This window comes from Euprymna scolopes, chromosome 24 (assembly GCF_053919585.1).
Source record: "Euprymna scolopes isolate OS-2025 chromosome 24, ASM5391958v1, whole genome shotgun sequence".
NCBI lineage: Eukaryota > Metazoa > Mollusca > Cephalopoda > Sepiida > Sepiolidae > Euprymna > Euprymna scolopes.
In genome coordinates this window covers 99,956,861-99,972,662 of record NC_136505.1, presented here as the reverse complement: position 1 = coordinate 99,972,662, position 15,802 = coordinate 99,956,861, and the positions used below count along the sequence as shown (strand labels likewise).

Sequence of the window (15,802 nt, the reverse complement as noted above, 5' to 3'; positions counted from 1 at the left end):
CTAACGCTCGTAATTGATCATTGTCAACATCCGATGGCCGACCACTACACTCATCATTTTCAAGACTCTCGTCGCCGACACGAAATTTTTTAAACCACCATTGTGCTGTGCGTTCAGTAGTGGATCCTAGGCCAAACGTTTCGTTGATATCTCGAGCTGTTTCAGCAGCTTTTCGGCCTAGCTTGAATTGAAATAAGAAATTTTTTTCTCCATCTTGTATTTGTTAAATAAGAAGGGCTGTCCCTTTCTCATATAAGTAATAAGGCAGACTAGATAAGTGAAAATGATATTAGGAAAAGATTAGAATCGAACCCCGTAGGCAAGTGGATAATTGAAATCCTAGGAATGCAGTCCATTGTTAATTCTTTTAGAAATAACTAAATATTATTTATGTCGGAAAAAAAGCTATTGTCCATTCTCTTAGAATAACTGGATATTAAATATGTCAGTTAAAAGAATGGACAATGCGAGTTTATAAATTAAAAAATAGGTTAGATATTAAACAAATAAAATTGGAAATTCTTTGTTGCCAAAAGTGTGTTTGGACAGACATGAAAGTTAGTCACGTTGGGAACCATACTTCTGACGTCATAAACAAAGGAGATTTCTCGATATATGAATCGAGGATTCGAAGTTAAAGTGGATCAGATGATCGGAGTAGATCACACAGTGATAGAGTTAGTTGGAGACTGGGAGCCCCTTAGAGGCGAAGGGAGAAGAGTAGACCATGTAGTCGAAAAGGCTTGAATTTCTGACATCATCAATCGGCCGGTTGAGGAATAAAGAAATCATTCCTTACAACCGCAAAGGTAAATGTGCTTTGTATATTCATCTATAAACAAACTCTTGTATAATCCCTTTACAAGCAATGTGCCTCCTCCATCACAAATGAAGTATCTCCCCTCCTCTGTGTTAACAAGAATCATCCCATTCTTTTATAAATGTCTCTCTCATACATACATACATACACATATACATGATGATGATGATTGCAACGTCTTGTCAGACGAGTGCCACTTAGACATTTAAAATCCATGAGCCCAAATGTCTGAGGGAGTATCTCTACAAAGATCATGTTACAGAGTCTTAGCTTTGTACGACAGCTAAGTCTCTCTCTCGGTTCAAAATGTTGAGATCCAGCAACAAGCAAGAGCAAGATAGCCAGCAGCAAATTAAACTGCAGACCAGCTTAATGCGGGTACTGGTCTCCTGCTTTATGGTTTTTTAAATCAGAAATTTGCTTCTCCTAGAAAGGTTACCTTCACCACGGCTTACGGGAGCTCTCTCCACCCCAGAGTTTCGTAGCCCAATTCGTTCAACTTCTGCAGGTTCAGTTTAGCAATTTGTGTCCAGGCATTGTCGTGGAAAAGAATTGTGTATACTCACACGCAAATATACACGGGGCTAGTTGGCCGTTGACCCAGAAAAAGAGTTCATTCGCCCTTTGGAATGTGTCAGGTCATGTCATATGCTACTAGTACCATGTAACCCAGTACTACCTGCCTCATGGTCGGGTCACCGGCGACTAAACTGGTTCCCCCACCAGACTTGTTTGGTGAGGAGGGCGGCTAGTCTCCCTGGGAGATTAAAAACAAGACACATATACATACATACATACGTACGTACATACAGACGTACATACATACACATACGTACATACATACACACACATGATGATGATGATTGCAACGCCTTGTCAGACGAGTGCCACTCCCTCAGACACTTAAAGTCCATGAGCCCAAAAATGGCTTCTTTTTTGTTTTTTAGTCCTACCGGCAAATTCACACGCTCAAGCAGGCATGACACTGAAGATGGTCATTGAGATCAATTATTACATGCTTCCAGCATTTCAAGCCTTCACGCATCACAACTTTTTCATCGCCACAGGACTATTTTTGTAGACAAATGCCTGAGGGAGTATCTATACACAGATGATGTCACAGAGTCTTAGCTTTGTATGACAGCCAAGTCTCTTTCTCTCAGTTCAAAATGTTGAGATCCAGCAACAAGCAAGAGCAAGATAACCAACAACAAGTTAAACTGCAGACCAGCTTAATACGAGTACTGGTCTCCTGCTTTATGGGTTTTTTTTAAATCAGAGATTTACTTCTCCTAGAAAGGTTGCCTTCACCACGGCTTACGGGAGCCCTCTCCACTCCAAGACATATATAAATACACACAAATATACACGGTGCTAGTTGGCCGTTGACCCAGAAAAAGGGTTCATTCACCCTTTGGAAGGTCTCGTTTTTAATCCTTCAGGGAGACTAACCACCCTCCTCACCAAACAAGTCTGGTGGGGGAACCAGTTTAGTCGCCGGTGACCCGACTATGGGGCAGGTATTACTGTGTTACATGATACTAGTAGCATATGACATGACCTGACATACATACACACACATCCATACATACACATCCATACGTACACATATATACATACAAATAACTAGATTTTTCTTCTTTTTTATCAGTAATGTATGTTTGGCCTATTCCTTATTTTTTTTCTCGTTTAATTATTATTAATTAATGTTATTATTGTGGGGAAAAGAAGTAAAGAGAGCGAGACAGAGAGTCGAATTTACGAGGTTCTTTCGTAGAAAATATATCAACATAACAAACAAGGTTAACTCTCAATTTATAAAAGGAAAAAGATTTATTACATTTTAGGAAATATTTTCATTGAAAATAATAGTTCATTTATGAGTGAACAAAAGGGGGAAATTAGTTTGAGATTTCGAGGAAGTTTGAGTTGATAATTCAAGAGCCGTGATTAGTTCACGGGTCAGTAAATCGTAAAGAAAACTTCTACACTCAACTATATAAAATAATTTTCACTGAAAGTTTTTGAGTAGAGTTAATTAATCACTCTGGAAGGTTCATTGAGAAATGTGAGAAGTTTTAAAATATTTTCATAAACTTAATTTCAAGTGAGCATACGATAATAAAAGGGGGAATGCAAAAGTTAATTACTGTGTCTGTGTGTTCGCCTACATTGTCTGATTAGCTGACTGCTATGTTCAAAGTGTTGTCGTGTTAGATTTGAGTTGCAGACAGTAGTAATATATACCTTCCAACACTATCTCTGAATTTTTGTTAACTGGTCTTTTTTTTGGAAAATACAGAGCTCTTTTAAAGATTCTCATCGGCTCCCACAGACACCGAATTTCCGACAGCCCGGAAAACTCTCTGATTGGTCAGAAAATCAAAACATTGAACCTCCAAAGTAATTCAGTAAAAAGGCGCCTCCAGCCGCATGCGCAGAAAACGTCTCGGGGCACTTGAACTTCTGGCAGCGAAAGAGTGAACATCGTAGCTCACCATAGATAAACACGATGTGATACATATAGGTAGATAGATTGATTCATAGATAGATAAAAAAAAAAAGATAAAACTTATTAAACAAGATAATACACAAACGTATGAGTCTATTGACTTGCTGACCGTAAGAAACACACGAACGTTAATTTTGTACGAGAAACGAAAATAATGCAACGAAAACAAAGCAAATGGATGAGGTGATAATTGCGCCATTCATTCGACAAAAAATATTTTTCCGATTGTTCTGTTATTTCATTGGTCATAAGCAGATGACGTCATAGAAAATGACGATCGAACATGGCCGCCACTTGTCTCCGCTTAGGCATGGTACATCAACAGGAACAGATGCGGACATTTCTTATTGAACTAGATGAAACGCTTCTGTGGAGATGAACAATATCTGCTGGTATATAAAACAACATTAAGCGATCACCTTCTTCACCTGATAGATCGATAGATCGATAGATAGCTAAGAACTTCGTTTACTTAATAGCATAATTCTCAAACACTTTCTGCTACACACTCCTTCCATTTTTGTGCCTTCTTTTTCCAATCTTTTCGCCATTTATATCACTTTGAGCCAGTCCAGCGTTTTAGAGGCCTACGCTGAGGTCTTTTACCAGAAAATTCATCCTTGAATGTTCTGTATTACGTTTCTGAATTTTTGAGATGAGGATTCATTATTCGTTTTATTTGGATTATTCAAACTACTGTTCTCGCCTTGAATGTAATTTGCACAATGTTTTGGTCGATGCAACATCCGACCTTCTACAGGTGTATTTTGTCGAACTCGGGAATCTGAGTGCCGAACTCGTGAAATCTTTTTGTGGAACACACGAATCATAAGATCAGCATGTTCTCGTTTCGACAGCCCATGTCTGGGTGGACATCCTAAGTAATTCTCAATTGCATTTTGAGTATCGCGCGCATACCGAGGATTGAACCTTCAACCTTTAGAAGAGTGTGATTTTTACAACTGAATTTTATCAAATACTTTATCGACTGTGCCATGGGTCCTTTCAGACTTAAAACACAATTGCGAAACTCCGTGCAGATTCATAAATTGGACCGAAATATTCCTGAGTTTGACAGAAATAGTCCAGAGATAGATAAGATTGTTGTTGTTGTTGTTGTTGTTGTTGTTTGACGACGACGACGACGACGACGACGATGATGATGATGATGATGATGATGATGATGATGATGATTCGTGCATTTTCGGATGACGTGGACATATCGACATGTTATTTTTAAGGGATACCAAATACTTGTGCATGAAGGGGCTTCAAACGACGAGAGAAAATAATGTTCTATTGATAGAGAGTTAGACAAATGTTTTTTTCGTGAAGAAGAAGAAAAAGAAGAAGAGGGGGCATATAATAACAAAATATATATATACATAATAGACAAAGTCTGTAAACATGTAAAACAGTTCGATAAACATTTAACACGAGAGTAACAACCGGAACGAATTCACTTACCTGTTTCTTCGAAAGATGACACCACACAAAGTTATATTTCACTAGTAGGGAGACTCGACGTTGCCCGGGATTTAATGCTGATCAACATGACAGTAACAACCGGGAGGAATTCACATACTTGTTTCTTCGAAAAATGACACCACAAAATTATATTTCATATACGAGGGCGTGCAATAAGTAATGCCCTGACCAACTTCTAGTTGTCTGATCTAGTGCAATGCATATGCAATGATTTATATCTCTACGAGTTATGTGGCAATTACAGCTCTGAACTAATTGTGGTTTCTGTTTTACATGTGTTTCAACTTAGTCAGGTGTGAAATGGAGCCTGTTGAATGTTGAGCAGTGATCAGGTTTTTTTGTTTTTGAAAGGACGCACACCGCAGGCGACTTTTGATGAAATGAAAGAAACATGGTGATAATGCCCAATCATATGACCTTGTAAAACGCTGGCATCGTGAATTCAAACATGGCCGGAAGTCTGTGGAAACAGCTCCCAGACTTGGTCGCCCCCTTCTGCCATTGATGAGCCATCTGTCCGTCAAGTTCAGGCTGCCATTTTGGAAGATCGGCGCATTACTATTCACGAAATAGCCCAAGATGTCAAGATTAGTACAGGGTTTGTGGAAACTATCATTCATGATCATTTGCATATGGTCTGCCAGCTGGATTCCCAGGTTACTCACACCATTCCAGAAGCGAGAACGCGTCGAGTGCTCGAGGATGAATTTGGAGATGTGCCAAGAAGATGAGTCAAAGTTTTCAAAAGAATGATTACACAGGATGAAATCTGGGTCCATCACTATGATCCAGAGACCAAAGCCCAGTCAATGCAGTGGAAGCATTTGGACTCACCACCTCCAAAGAAGGCAAGGGTGCAGCACTCTGCTGGCAAGGTCATGCTCACAGTCTTCTGGGAACAGGACGGAGTGGTGATGACAGATTTCCTAGCAAAGGGTACCACAATTCCAGGAGCCTATTATGCTTTACTTTTGAGGAAATTAAGGGAAGCTATCAAAATCAAGTGGTGGGGCAAGATCAACAAGGGTACCCTCCTCCTGCAGGACAACGCTCCGGTCCACAACTCGCATGTCGCCAGATCAGAAGCATAGGCGTGTGGTTATGAAATCCTTCCCCATCCTCCCTACTCTCCTGACCTTGCACCCTCTGACTTTCACCTCTTCTGAGCCATGAGGCTGTTTTTGAAAGAAAAGCGTTTCCCAGATGATGAAGCCTTGATTTCTGAAGTCACGTCATGGTTGGAGGACCAACCTGAGGTGTTTTTTTTTTTACATAGGCGTCACCACTTATCAAGGCCAAGAGGCCACTCAAGGATAAGGGTTAAAGAGTGTACAGTAGACATTGGACAATATAGTAATCATTAGTAATGAAAATTTGGTAAATTTGATAACTTATATAGAACGGCTCATCAAGAACTTATTTACGTTAGACTTGAACACAACCATATTGTAGTCAGCCGGAAAGCAGGAAAACGGAAGACAATTCCACAGGCGTGCAGTTCTAAGAAAGAAGCTTTGTTCATGGAATCTACGTTTAGGTTTAGGCACAGATAAAGAGTGGGGGAAATTATTGATAGTGTGTACAGCTAGACGAGTGTTTCTTGTGAAAGTTTGGCGAGGGGGGACCATAGATTGAAGCTCAGTTGAACACCTTCCATGAAAATAACGATACATCAGAGACAAACTCGCAACATCTCTTCTGTGAGATAGAGGTTGCAAGGAGGAGAAAAGGACATCTCCTACGAGGCTACGAAGTCTATTGAACTCTATCAAGGCAGGACAAGTCCTTTCTAGCAGCTCCTGCCCAGATGTGGCAACAATATTCCATCCTTGAACGTACCTGGCTCTTATATAGATAGAGAATAGCATCAGCAGTGAGATATTTACCGGATCGATAGAAAGATCCCACCATTTTTCCAGCGGCCTTGGCAACAGATTTGATGTATGTGTTCCATTTAAGATCAGGAGTAAAGGTCAAGCTCAGAAGCTTGTCAAAACTTGAGGCCTCCTGAAGACGAGAGCCATTCATTTCAATTGATGCCAGATGTGGATCAGAATGTTGATGATGTAAAGAGAGAAGCTTGGTTTTAGATGCATTAAAAGTAACCAGCCACTCCTTACCCCATTGTACTAGGTGCTCAAGATCAGAGGAGAGAGAATTGGAGAGAACTTGGTCGTTTACTGTCTTAGATGTGCTACCATAAATGGTAGTGTCGTCAGCATAAATGTCTACAAATGATGTAAGGATGTGATTTGGAAGATCATTAATGTAGATCAGGAAAAGAGTTGGGCCCAGGATGGACCCCTGAGGGACACCGGCATTAATACTGTGAGCTTCTGATTTTGCCCCTCAACTACTACTCTTATGAACCTATCAGAAAGAAATGATTTAATAATTGAGAAGACATTTCCAGATATTCCATAGCTAGAGATCTTATGAAGTAACCCTTTATGCCATACCCTATCAAAGGCCTTAGATATGTCAAGAGCAATTGCCCTAGAAACGTGGCCTCCGTCGAGAGATTTGCTAATCCTATGAGATATAACTGTAAGCACATCTGCTGTAGATCTAGCAGAACGGAAACCATATTGAGTGTCACTAAGAAGGTTATTTTTGTTGAGATGGTTGATTACTTCTGCATTTAACACAGATTCCAACAACTTACTCATGACGCACAGGAGACTTATTGGCCTGTACTGAGAGGGGGATGAGCGATCACCTGAATTCTTAAATACAGGGCATACTGATGAAATTTTCCAGGGAGATGGGAAACTATTCTCCTTAAGACAACGTTCAAACAGTTTTGTAAGTATGGGCGCTAGTTCAGGTTGAAGTTTTTTGAGTACTATAATTGGAATACCGTCAGGGCCAGTTGCTTTACTGGAATCAAGGTTTTTGATTAGCTTGGTAACATCACGTACAGATATACGTATATCACATAGCGTGTTTTCTGATACAGGAGGAAATATTGGGGGTTGGCTGCCTTGGTCGCAAAGGGTAGAATTAGCTGCAAAGTTCTTGACAAAGAGTTTGGCTTTGTCTGATGCTGACGAGATTACCTCGGGTCCATTGATAATAGTTGGGATGGAGCACACGCTTCTGTTCAGGATTCTGTTTGCTATTTGCCAAAACTGGTGGGAACCAAGCCGCTGCTCAGCTACTTTGGACTTAACGGATTGAGCATACAACTCTCTTGCGTTCTTTATTACTTTCTTACAATGGTTGCTGGCAGTCCTGAAAGCGGCTTTAGTTTCCTTACATCTATTACGTTGGAAGCAGTGGAAAAAGTGATTTCTGTGCGCAATGGCAGCAGCACATTCTGGAGAGAACCATGGCTGGCTGTTAGGTTTTTGCTGAAACTTTTTCGAGAGTGTTCTACAAAAACGGTCTCCAGAGCTGCATCAAACGATGGGAGAAATGCATAACTCTGGGTGGTTCCTATGTAGAGAAAGACTAATAACTGTGCAAGTTTCGTTGCTCTACTACTATGGGAAGTGGGTCAGGGGCATTACTTATTGCACGCCCCTCGTAACATTTATTCACACACCGTGTCAACATTTCGAAGATTACAACGTTTTGACTTCACATTTTAGATCTTGATTTCGCCGGCTTTTACGGTGTCTTCCCAACTTCTGCGACTGACTTCCCTACTGTCCTCCTCGACTGACTTCCAACCCTTCTAACTAACGTATATATTAAAACTATTTCTTTGTGATTACATCATTTGCACGTCTACAAAGAATTCTATCAGCCGACATCTGTATCACGTATCTATGTATTATTATTGTAGACGCACATTCCTTTTTCTGAAAACATATTTGCTTTTATTTATCTAAAATTCCCTCTTATTATTGTTTATAGAATTTAGTCAAGTTAAATTCCTAAAACGCCATTTAATCATATGTGTCCTAGAATTGTATTTTTCTTTTTAAAACAAATCTAATTCAATCCACACAATAATAATAATAATAATAATAATAATAATAATAATAATAATAATAATAATAATCGAGAAGGCTCAATGAGGATGGAAAGACTGAGGAGAGAGCGCTGACCAAACTTCTGCTGTCACAAATGCCAAGAGAACTGGTACCTTGGGGAGGCTTATTGCCACTCAAACTCCGGTGAAGACCAATGGCCGCTACTAGCGAGAAATCAATGGTAAGTGGCTGTTGAGATAATGCAAATTCATTTGCAAATGTTATCGAAAGAGGTGGAGAGTACAGGAAATCTGGGGAGACTTGTCACTCAGCTTCCAGGGAACACGACAGGTTGTTCTCAATGAGAAATCTTTTATGACCTGTGTAGAAGCTCCTTGTTAGCCAATAATAATAATAAATTTTTTTATCACATAATTCGGTGATACCCCAAGAGTGCTAATATGCAACAATTATTGTTAGCATTCGTTTCCCCGATAGCTTTCTAGTTATAATTATTTCTAGAAAGATACCGAGTACTTACGGAGAGGAGGACGTGAAGTTTGCCAACATCTCTTAGTGAAAATGTTTCTGTAGAACAAACTGGACTTGAACTTGGCACACTTGGGTTACAAGACCATGTCGCTAACCACTTAGCCACCGTCAAAACGTTACTTCCTTACAAACAAAAGGAAAATTTACTCTTGGAACCTTTGTATATTCAACAATAACGTTCAAATGATCTTGGTTATCATTTTTCTTCATGAATATCTTTTTCAGAACAGGTTTCGTGATTAACACGATTGCCATGTTTCTATACACGAGCAGTATACAGTACCAGATGGGTGACCATTTGGGAAGGAGAGGCATTGTATGTACCGTGAGGGAAAAATACCAGATTGGGAAACTGGCGCGGTCTATCCTTCTCCCGAGGGTAGATGGGCATCTCTTAAGCCGTGGTAGGCAACCCCTCTAGTGATGGCGTCACGATAAAAAAATACCCTTGATAGCCCTGGCGAAGCATCAATTATTCAGCTACGGATAAGATTTGAATTATATTACAAACTCGTGTAGTGAGTTCAATCTTAAGAATTCTCGATGTTTCGTCCCCATTTTTAGGGGACTTCCTCAGAGGAATGATAAAGATGATTGAGGAAATAAAATATACCAAGATTTAAATATAAATTACGAGGAGCGTTCCAAAAGTAATGCTTCCTATTTTTTTTTTTTTTACTCCGCCCGAATGGATCAGAGTGGAGTGCAAATTGCATTGTAATGATGTCAAATCTCCAGACAATGCACAAAGCCACTTGATGTAAGGAGCTAACAAAAACGAATAATGATTATCTCAAAAGCAGGAGATGCCTACTGGCATTAGTCTTGAAAAATCAAATCTATAGGTAGGAGGAAAACAGTCAGTAGAATAAAAGCCTTACAAGCTTGTAGTTCTGGGAAAAAGCTACGGGAATAGGAAGCTGTATTACAATGAGGTATGAAAACAGTGAATTGATGGAGACCAATTGAAACAAGCTGTAACAAAGGAAGCAGGGAATAGATCAAACAATAATTGAGGACACATGTTATAATAGTATTTATAGAAAATATTGAGACTAGCAACATCACGAGATATACTAAGAATGCAATTGCAAATTACATAAGACTTCTACCCAATCATGGCTGACGGAACGAGAGCATGCTATCCTCGTGGATTAAATAAATTTCTTACAGATTCCCCAGTTCAACAGAGAGATTCCCGAATTCTACAAGATACACGTGAAGAAGAGTTCAAAGCATATATGTACACGCATGAAACAATCCGCATTTCCTCCCCCAATCCAAAAACGGAAGTGTACTTTCTGGTAGTACCAACGTAGAGTAGCAACTATCTACCAATTTACACATCTCCTTATTCGCTTCCTGTGCCTGTTACGTCACATTCGAGACATGCAGCCTTCCTTGGATTCTAATTGGAAGATTTCACTCTACCTTACTTGTTAAGGTTACATGGACATTTATCTTACTAAGCCTATTCTTATACGTCTCAATTATTGGATCGTAAAAATAGGGTAAATAGACGCATAATAAAACATTTATCTCGTCTCCATCGTTCTCTCTGACGATTCTTCGAAAAATGATGCATTGAAGCAAATATCTAATCGTCTGAAGCGTCCGCTGCGGGGGAAGAAAATCCGCTTTTTTTTTTGCGGAATCTAAAGCCGATGGAGATGTGGCTAGTCGAATGCTTGTTGACTTTTTTCTTTCAAGACTCCTGACAGAAGCGTTACCCTATTTCTAAGAAGCGATACGTATTCGTCTGACTTTTATAATCAGGGACCCACACGATTCGATCTCCGATTCATTCTTTCTTAGAAAGATTCTGTGACAATGTTCGTGTTCACTTTGCTTGTTCATGTTTTGTTTAGTGTCTCATTGTTGTTTTATTGATGGTCCCCCGACAAAAGGAGGATGGACCTGTAAATTCACCCTCATCCGTTCGTCCGTTCATCTGTCCGCACTTTTCTCAATAACTATGCCTAGGAATTTTTTTGTAAATTTAGCACAAACATTAAACATGATATGAGTAAAAAAGTAACAGAACGGATTTTCCTGGAAAACTCCGGTTGCCCACCTAGGGGTGCCTTCCGGGTTAAAATGTCTAAAATTGACATATCTGTGCTTATTAAAAAAAAATCGATGTCTTGGATTTTTATAAAACTTTCTGAAAAGTTGTTACTAGCTAATTTCTATATAATTTTGTTTGTCTATACTTCGCAATAACCCCTGGGTGTGCCCCAGGGGCTCTTTTAGGACTAATAAAAACACTCTATTTTGGGGGAACTATTTTACCATATTTGTCCAAAATTTTCTGTGTATGTCTATTTAGCAGTTTTGCATGGTGCTGAGCTCAAATTTAAATATGTTAAGACCTTGGGGACTTTTGGGGCTAAATGGGAGGGGGGACAATTGATGGACTTAGTTGTTTCTTTTTTTTTTTTTGCATGGTGCAGAACTCAAATTTACATATGTTAAGGCCTAAAACTGCAGCGTTTGTTCATTTTCACTAGGATTTGACGTCCCCTAGGGACTTTTGGGACTAAATGAGGGGGGGGTGTCATTTTTTTTAAAACTCGACTTTATATTTAAAACTGTCAGATTGTAGACTTGTCAGTACCCTGGGACAGGAATGTGAGAGAGAAGGAGAATGAGACGTGGATCAATTATGCTCCATTGGGCTTGGAGATAAGGCGTATACACGGGGTTAAAACACAAATAATCCCGGTCGCAGTTGGTACACTAGGAGTAGTATCAACTCGTCTGGAAGGACAATTGAAAAAAGTACAAATCCCCGATGTTTTAGGCGGCCTTCAAACCTCTGCAATTGTAGGTACCACCAACATCCATAGGAAAACCCTTGACCTTTGAAGCTCCTGGTTTGAAGCTGGGATTAAGGGAAATCCTCTGGAAATGAATCTCATCCCTTTCCAGAGAGACGTTGATAAACGAAATAATAATAAGAAGAAGATGTAGTAGTAGTAGTAGTAGTAGTAGTAGTAGTAATGTTATTATTTTTATTTATTTATTTATTTTTACAGCCCGAAAAATCACAACGAACAAAATCCGGACTGGCCTTTCAAAATCTCCAACAAATCATAACGTCACTTCTTTCAAGCAAACACGTGGTAAGTTTTGACAATTCTTTATTTAATGCGTTTATTGAGGTTTTTTGTTGTTGTTGTTGTTGTTGTTGTTGTTGTTGTTGTTGTTTGTTTGTTTTTTTACCGGCATGTATCGAGTAAAGAGCATGTTGAAAGAAGCGGGTTTTTATTGAAATCGCTTCAGACAAAGTATGGAACCACTTGATGTAAAAGACTAAAAATACTACTTGCTTACGATATCTGTTGGATGGGATAGATTTTTTTTACCCCAAACAAGGCATGTTGCCACTTGGCCGTAAGGGGGCTACTAATTGGGGCCATAAAAGATTTAGATGTTGGTTTATGTGCAGTTGAACTTCTGCATATCAGTACATTTTGAGAAGCAGGTAGCAGAAAGGAAAGCCGTTCTAGAGAAGTAGAAAACTTTCTGATATTTAGGAACCTCAACAGTGAATGGGGTGTGATTTTGTTGCTAAGCGTGTTTGTCAGGGATATGTACATCGAGGAGATCCAATGAGTTCATCAGAGCACATTCCATTAAAGTACTTGTAAAACGGGCGCAGAGATGTAACACTGCAGCGATGGGACAGTGGTTTGAGCCTTGTTGACAAACTGGGACCTATCAGATTGGAAACCCTTTTTTGACCTTATCCAAGAGGGAGAGATTATGGGTAGATACACCAGCTCAGATGTTTTCTAGCACCATAAAGGGAGCCCACCTTCCTTGCAGCAGCCTTCGCAATATCCTCAATGTATTTATTCCAGTTTATATTTTCTGTGAATGTTAAACCGATGAGTTTGAAGGAAGAATTCTCAAATAGGGACTTATTTATGGATATTTCATGGATATCGGTGGTTGGAGAGGTTTCTTCTAATTGTTAGCATCTTCAAAATTCTATATCCCTCCTTCATTTGTTTCAACTGAAAAACTGACGTTTCTCTAATCGATCCGTTTTGAAAATATAATAATGTTGTTGTTCTTTTTGTTTATATATATATATATATATATATATATATATATATATATATATATATATATATATATATATATATATATATATACTAGCAAAGGTATCCGTCGTTGACTGGGTTCAAAAACAGCCTACAGAAAATGGACTCTGATTTATGAAAATATGATAGGTTATAAAAACGAAGGGTTGTAAATTTGGGTTGAATTTGGGGGTATCAAAACCAAAGCAAAATATGATGAAAGTAAAAATAAAATAGATAAACACCATAATTTAATATACCATACCTGTTCACACTGAAACACTTATCACAATATTCTGTGGATCTATATTAAAAAACCTTGTTAAACTTTGTGACATATTTCCATTCTATGGAGGTCAGGTGCGAACGAACACCCAATAATTTTATTATACCATATTTCTTCAAACTGAAACATAATTATCAAAGTATACTTACGCAGATAGATATAAAAAATTTATATTGAAGTTTGTGCCTATTTCCATTCTATGTAGGCCAGGTGCGAACGCAGACATCACAATTTTATTATACCATCCCTATTTAAGTTAAAACATACTTATCAAAGTACATCTATATCAAAAACACTTGTGAACGGGGTTTTTGTTTTTCAGTTTTAAATTTTTTATTTCCATACATTGTGGACCAGGCGCGTAAGCAGACCCCACAATCTTAATGAACAACCGTTCTGCCAGATGAAACATACCTATTCCTGTGTCTCGATACATCTTCTATCATTATATGTAATCAGTTTTTTTTTTAAATAGTCAACCATATAGGAGCCTATTCGTGACCAGACACACACACACACACACACATACAGACATTCAGCTTTATATTATATATATATATATATATATATATATATATATATATATATATATATATATATATATATTGGTATATTTAGGCAGCATTTTATCATTCAAGCAAATATTATTAAATGCAACGGAGACAGTTTGCTTTATGATTCTTTTTTAAATTTTTCGATTTTCCGTATAATCTTTTTTGTATCAAAATCAAAAATATTAATAAAAGTTTCATAGTTGTTGCTGTCACGAGCGCTTTCGATTCGTCCACGAATCATCAATTTTGAAGTAAAAGTCTGAAGGAGCGAAAATGAGAATTTAAAAGTGAAAACTAAAATATACAATAAATGACGATAAGTTAAAATATACAGAGTCGATGAAAAGTTGATTAAAAATAAAGGTCGATAAAAAAAATCCGAGTATTGTAAATAGCAAGTTCGTGGACACCGCTAACGAAGTCCGTCCAATACGAAGTACGGAAGACATCTTAGAACGTTACTGCTTTTCTCGAATGTGATTTCGTCAAGTGACTCTGAACCATTTGACGCCATAGAAAAAAAAAAAAAGAAAAGACTGAGCTCTTCAAAAAAAGAAAAACTATAAAAGTTGCAAGCTCTCTAAAAAAGAAGGATAAAAATGGAAAAAATCACATTTCCATTTTTTTGGTAACTTGCTCGAAGAGTACTACAGCTGGATTTATAGACACTATAAATTTGAAATGATTAAAGTGAGTCATAATTTTACCAGAACAGTGAATTGTGTTAGTGGGTGGGGGAATCTGTTTATAAACTAATTTTTGCGTGTCAAAAAAAGGGTTTGCAAATGTGTTCGAAGTTGAATTTATATATATATATTTTTTTTTTGTTTTCTTTTTTTCTTTTTTTTTTTTAGTTATTCAAAGCATTTTCAAAAAATGAAACACTTGTCTAACTTACAATAGTTTAACATTTTTAACTGAAATACCGATGCATTTCTCTAATCAATTAAGGTTTAGTATCACTTTATTGATCGAACTACTATTATTTTTTTATCTTGGGTGTTATTCTCACAACGGTTCAGTCGATTGGACTTCCGACCTTCTCCAAGTGCAGCTTGTCAACCTTACGAATCTCTACGAAATTTTGAACGGGCGATGTTTCTTACATAATTGTAGAAATAAATAATATATGTGTGTATATATATATATGTGTGTGTGTGTGTGTGTGTGTGTGTGTGTGTGTGTGTGTGTGTGTGTGTGTGTGTGTCGTATTAGTATCTATTAGTGGGGAACGGCTTTGCCCGGGCGTAAAATACGCTTAAATATGATATTTTAATTTGTTCAGATTTCATATACGTAGAGTCGTGATTTCAAAAGTAAAAAAATAAATAAAAAGAAGTATTTAAGTGATATCAGCTGGAAATCGAAACCGAAACTAGCATTCAAAGTTGGTGACGTTGTCAGTGTACCAACGTGACACGCACATGAATTGATTAAAAATTAAAAATAAGCTAAAATGAATGAACAAAATGTTTAACGGTGTTTTCAATTTTGACCCATTTTTGACCCTTTAGAAACACTTTTAACCGGCTAAAGATTCATAAAAGAAAGGTCCGTAAAAAATCCAATCATTTGAGGT

At 38.0% G+C, this 15,802-nt stretch overlaps 1 protein-coding gene across 1 annotated transcript in view; it reads left to right on the top strand.

Annotated features, from left to right (window-relative positions):
* Positions 1 to 15,802, top strand: part of LOC145246872 (uncharacterized) — an 86,810-nt gene that overhangs the window by 66,130 nt on the left and 4,878 nt on the right. The window contains exon 2 of the mRNA XM_080108737.1: positions 12,331 to 12,417. Within this exon, the coding sequence (XP_079964863.1) occupies positions 12,331 to 12,417 (87 nt within the window). The remainder of the gene's footprint in view (positions 1 to 12,330; positions 12,418 to 15,802) is intronic.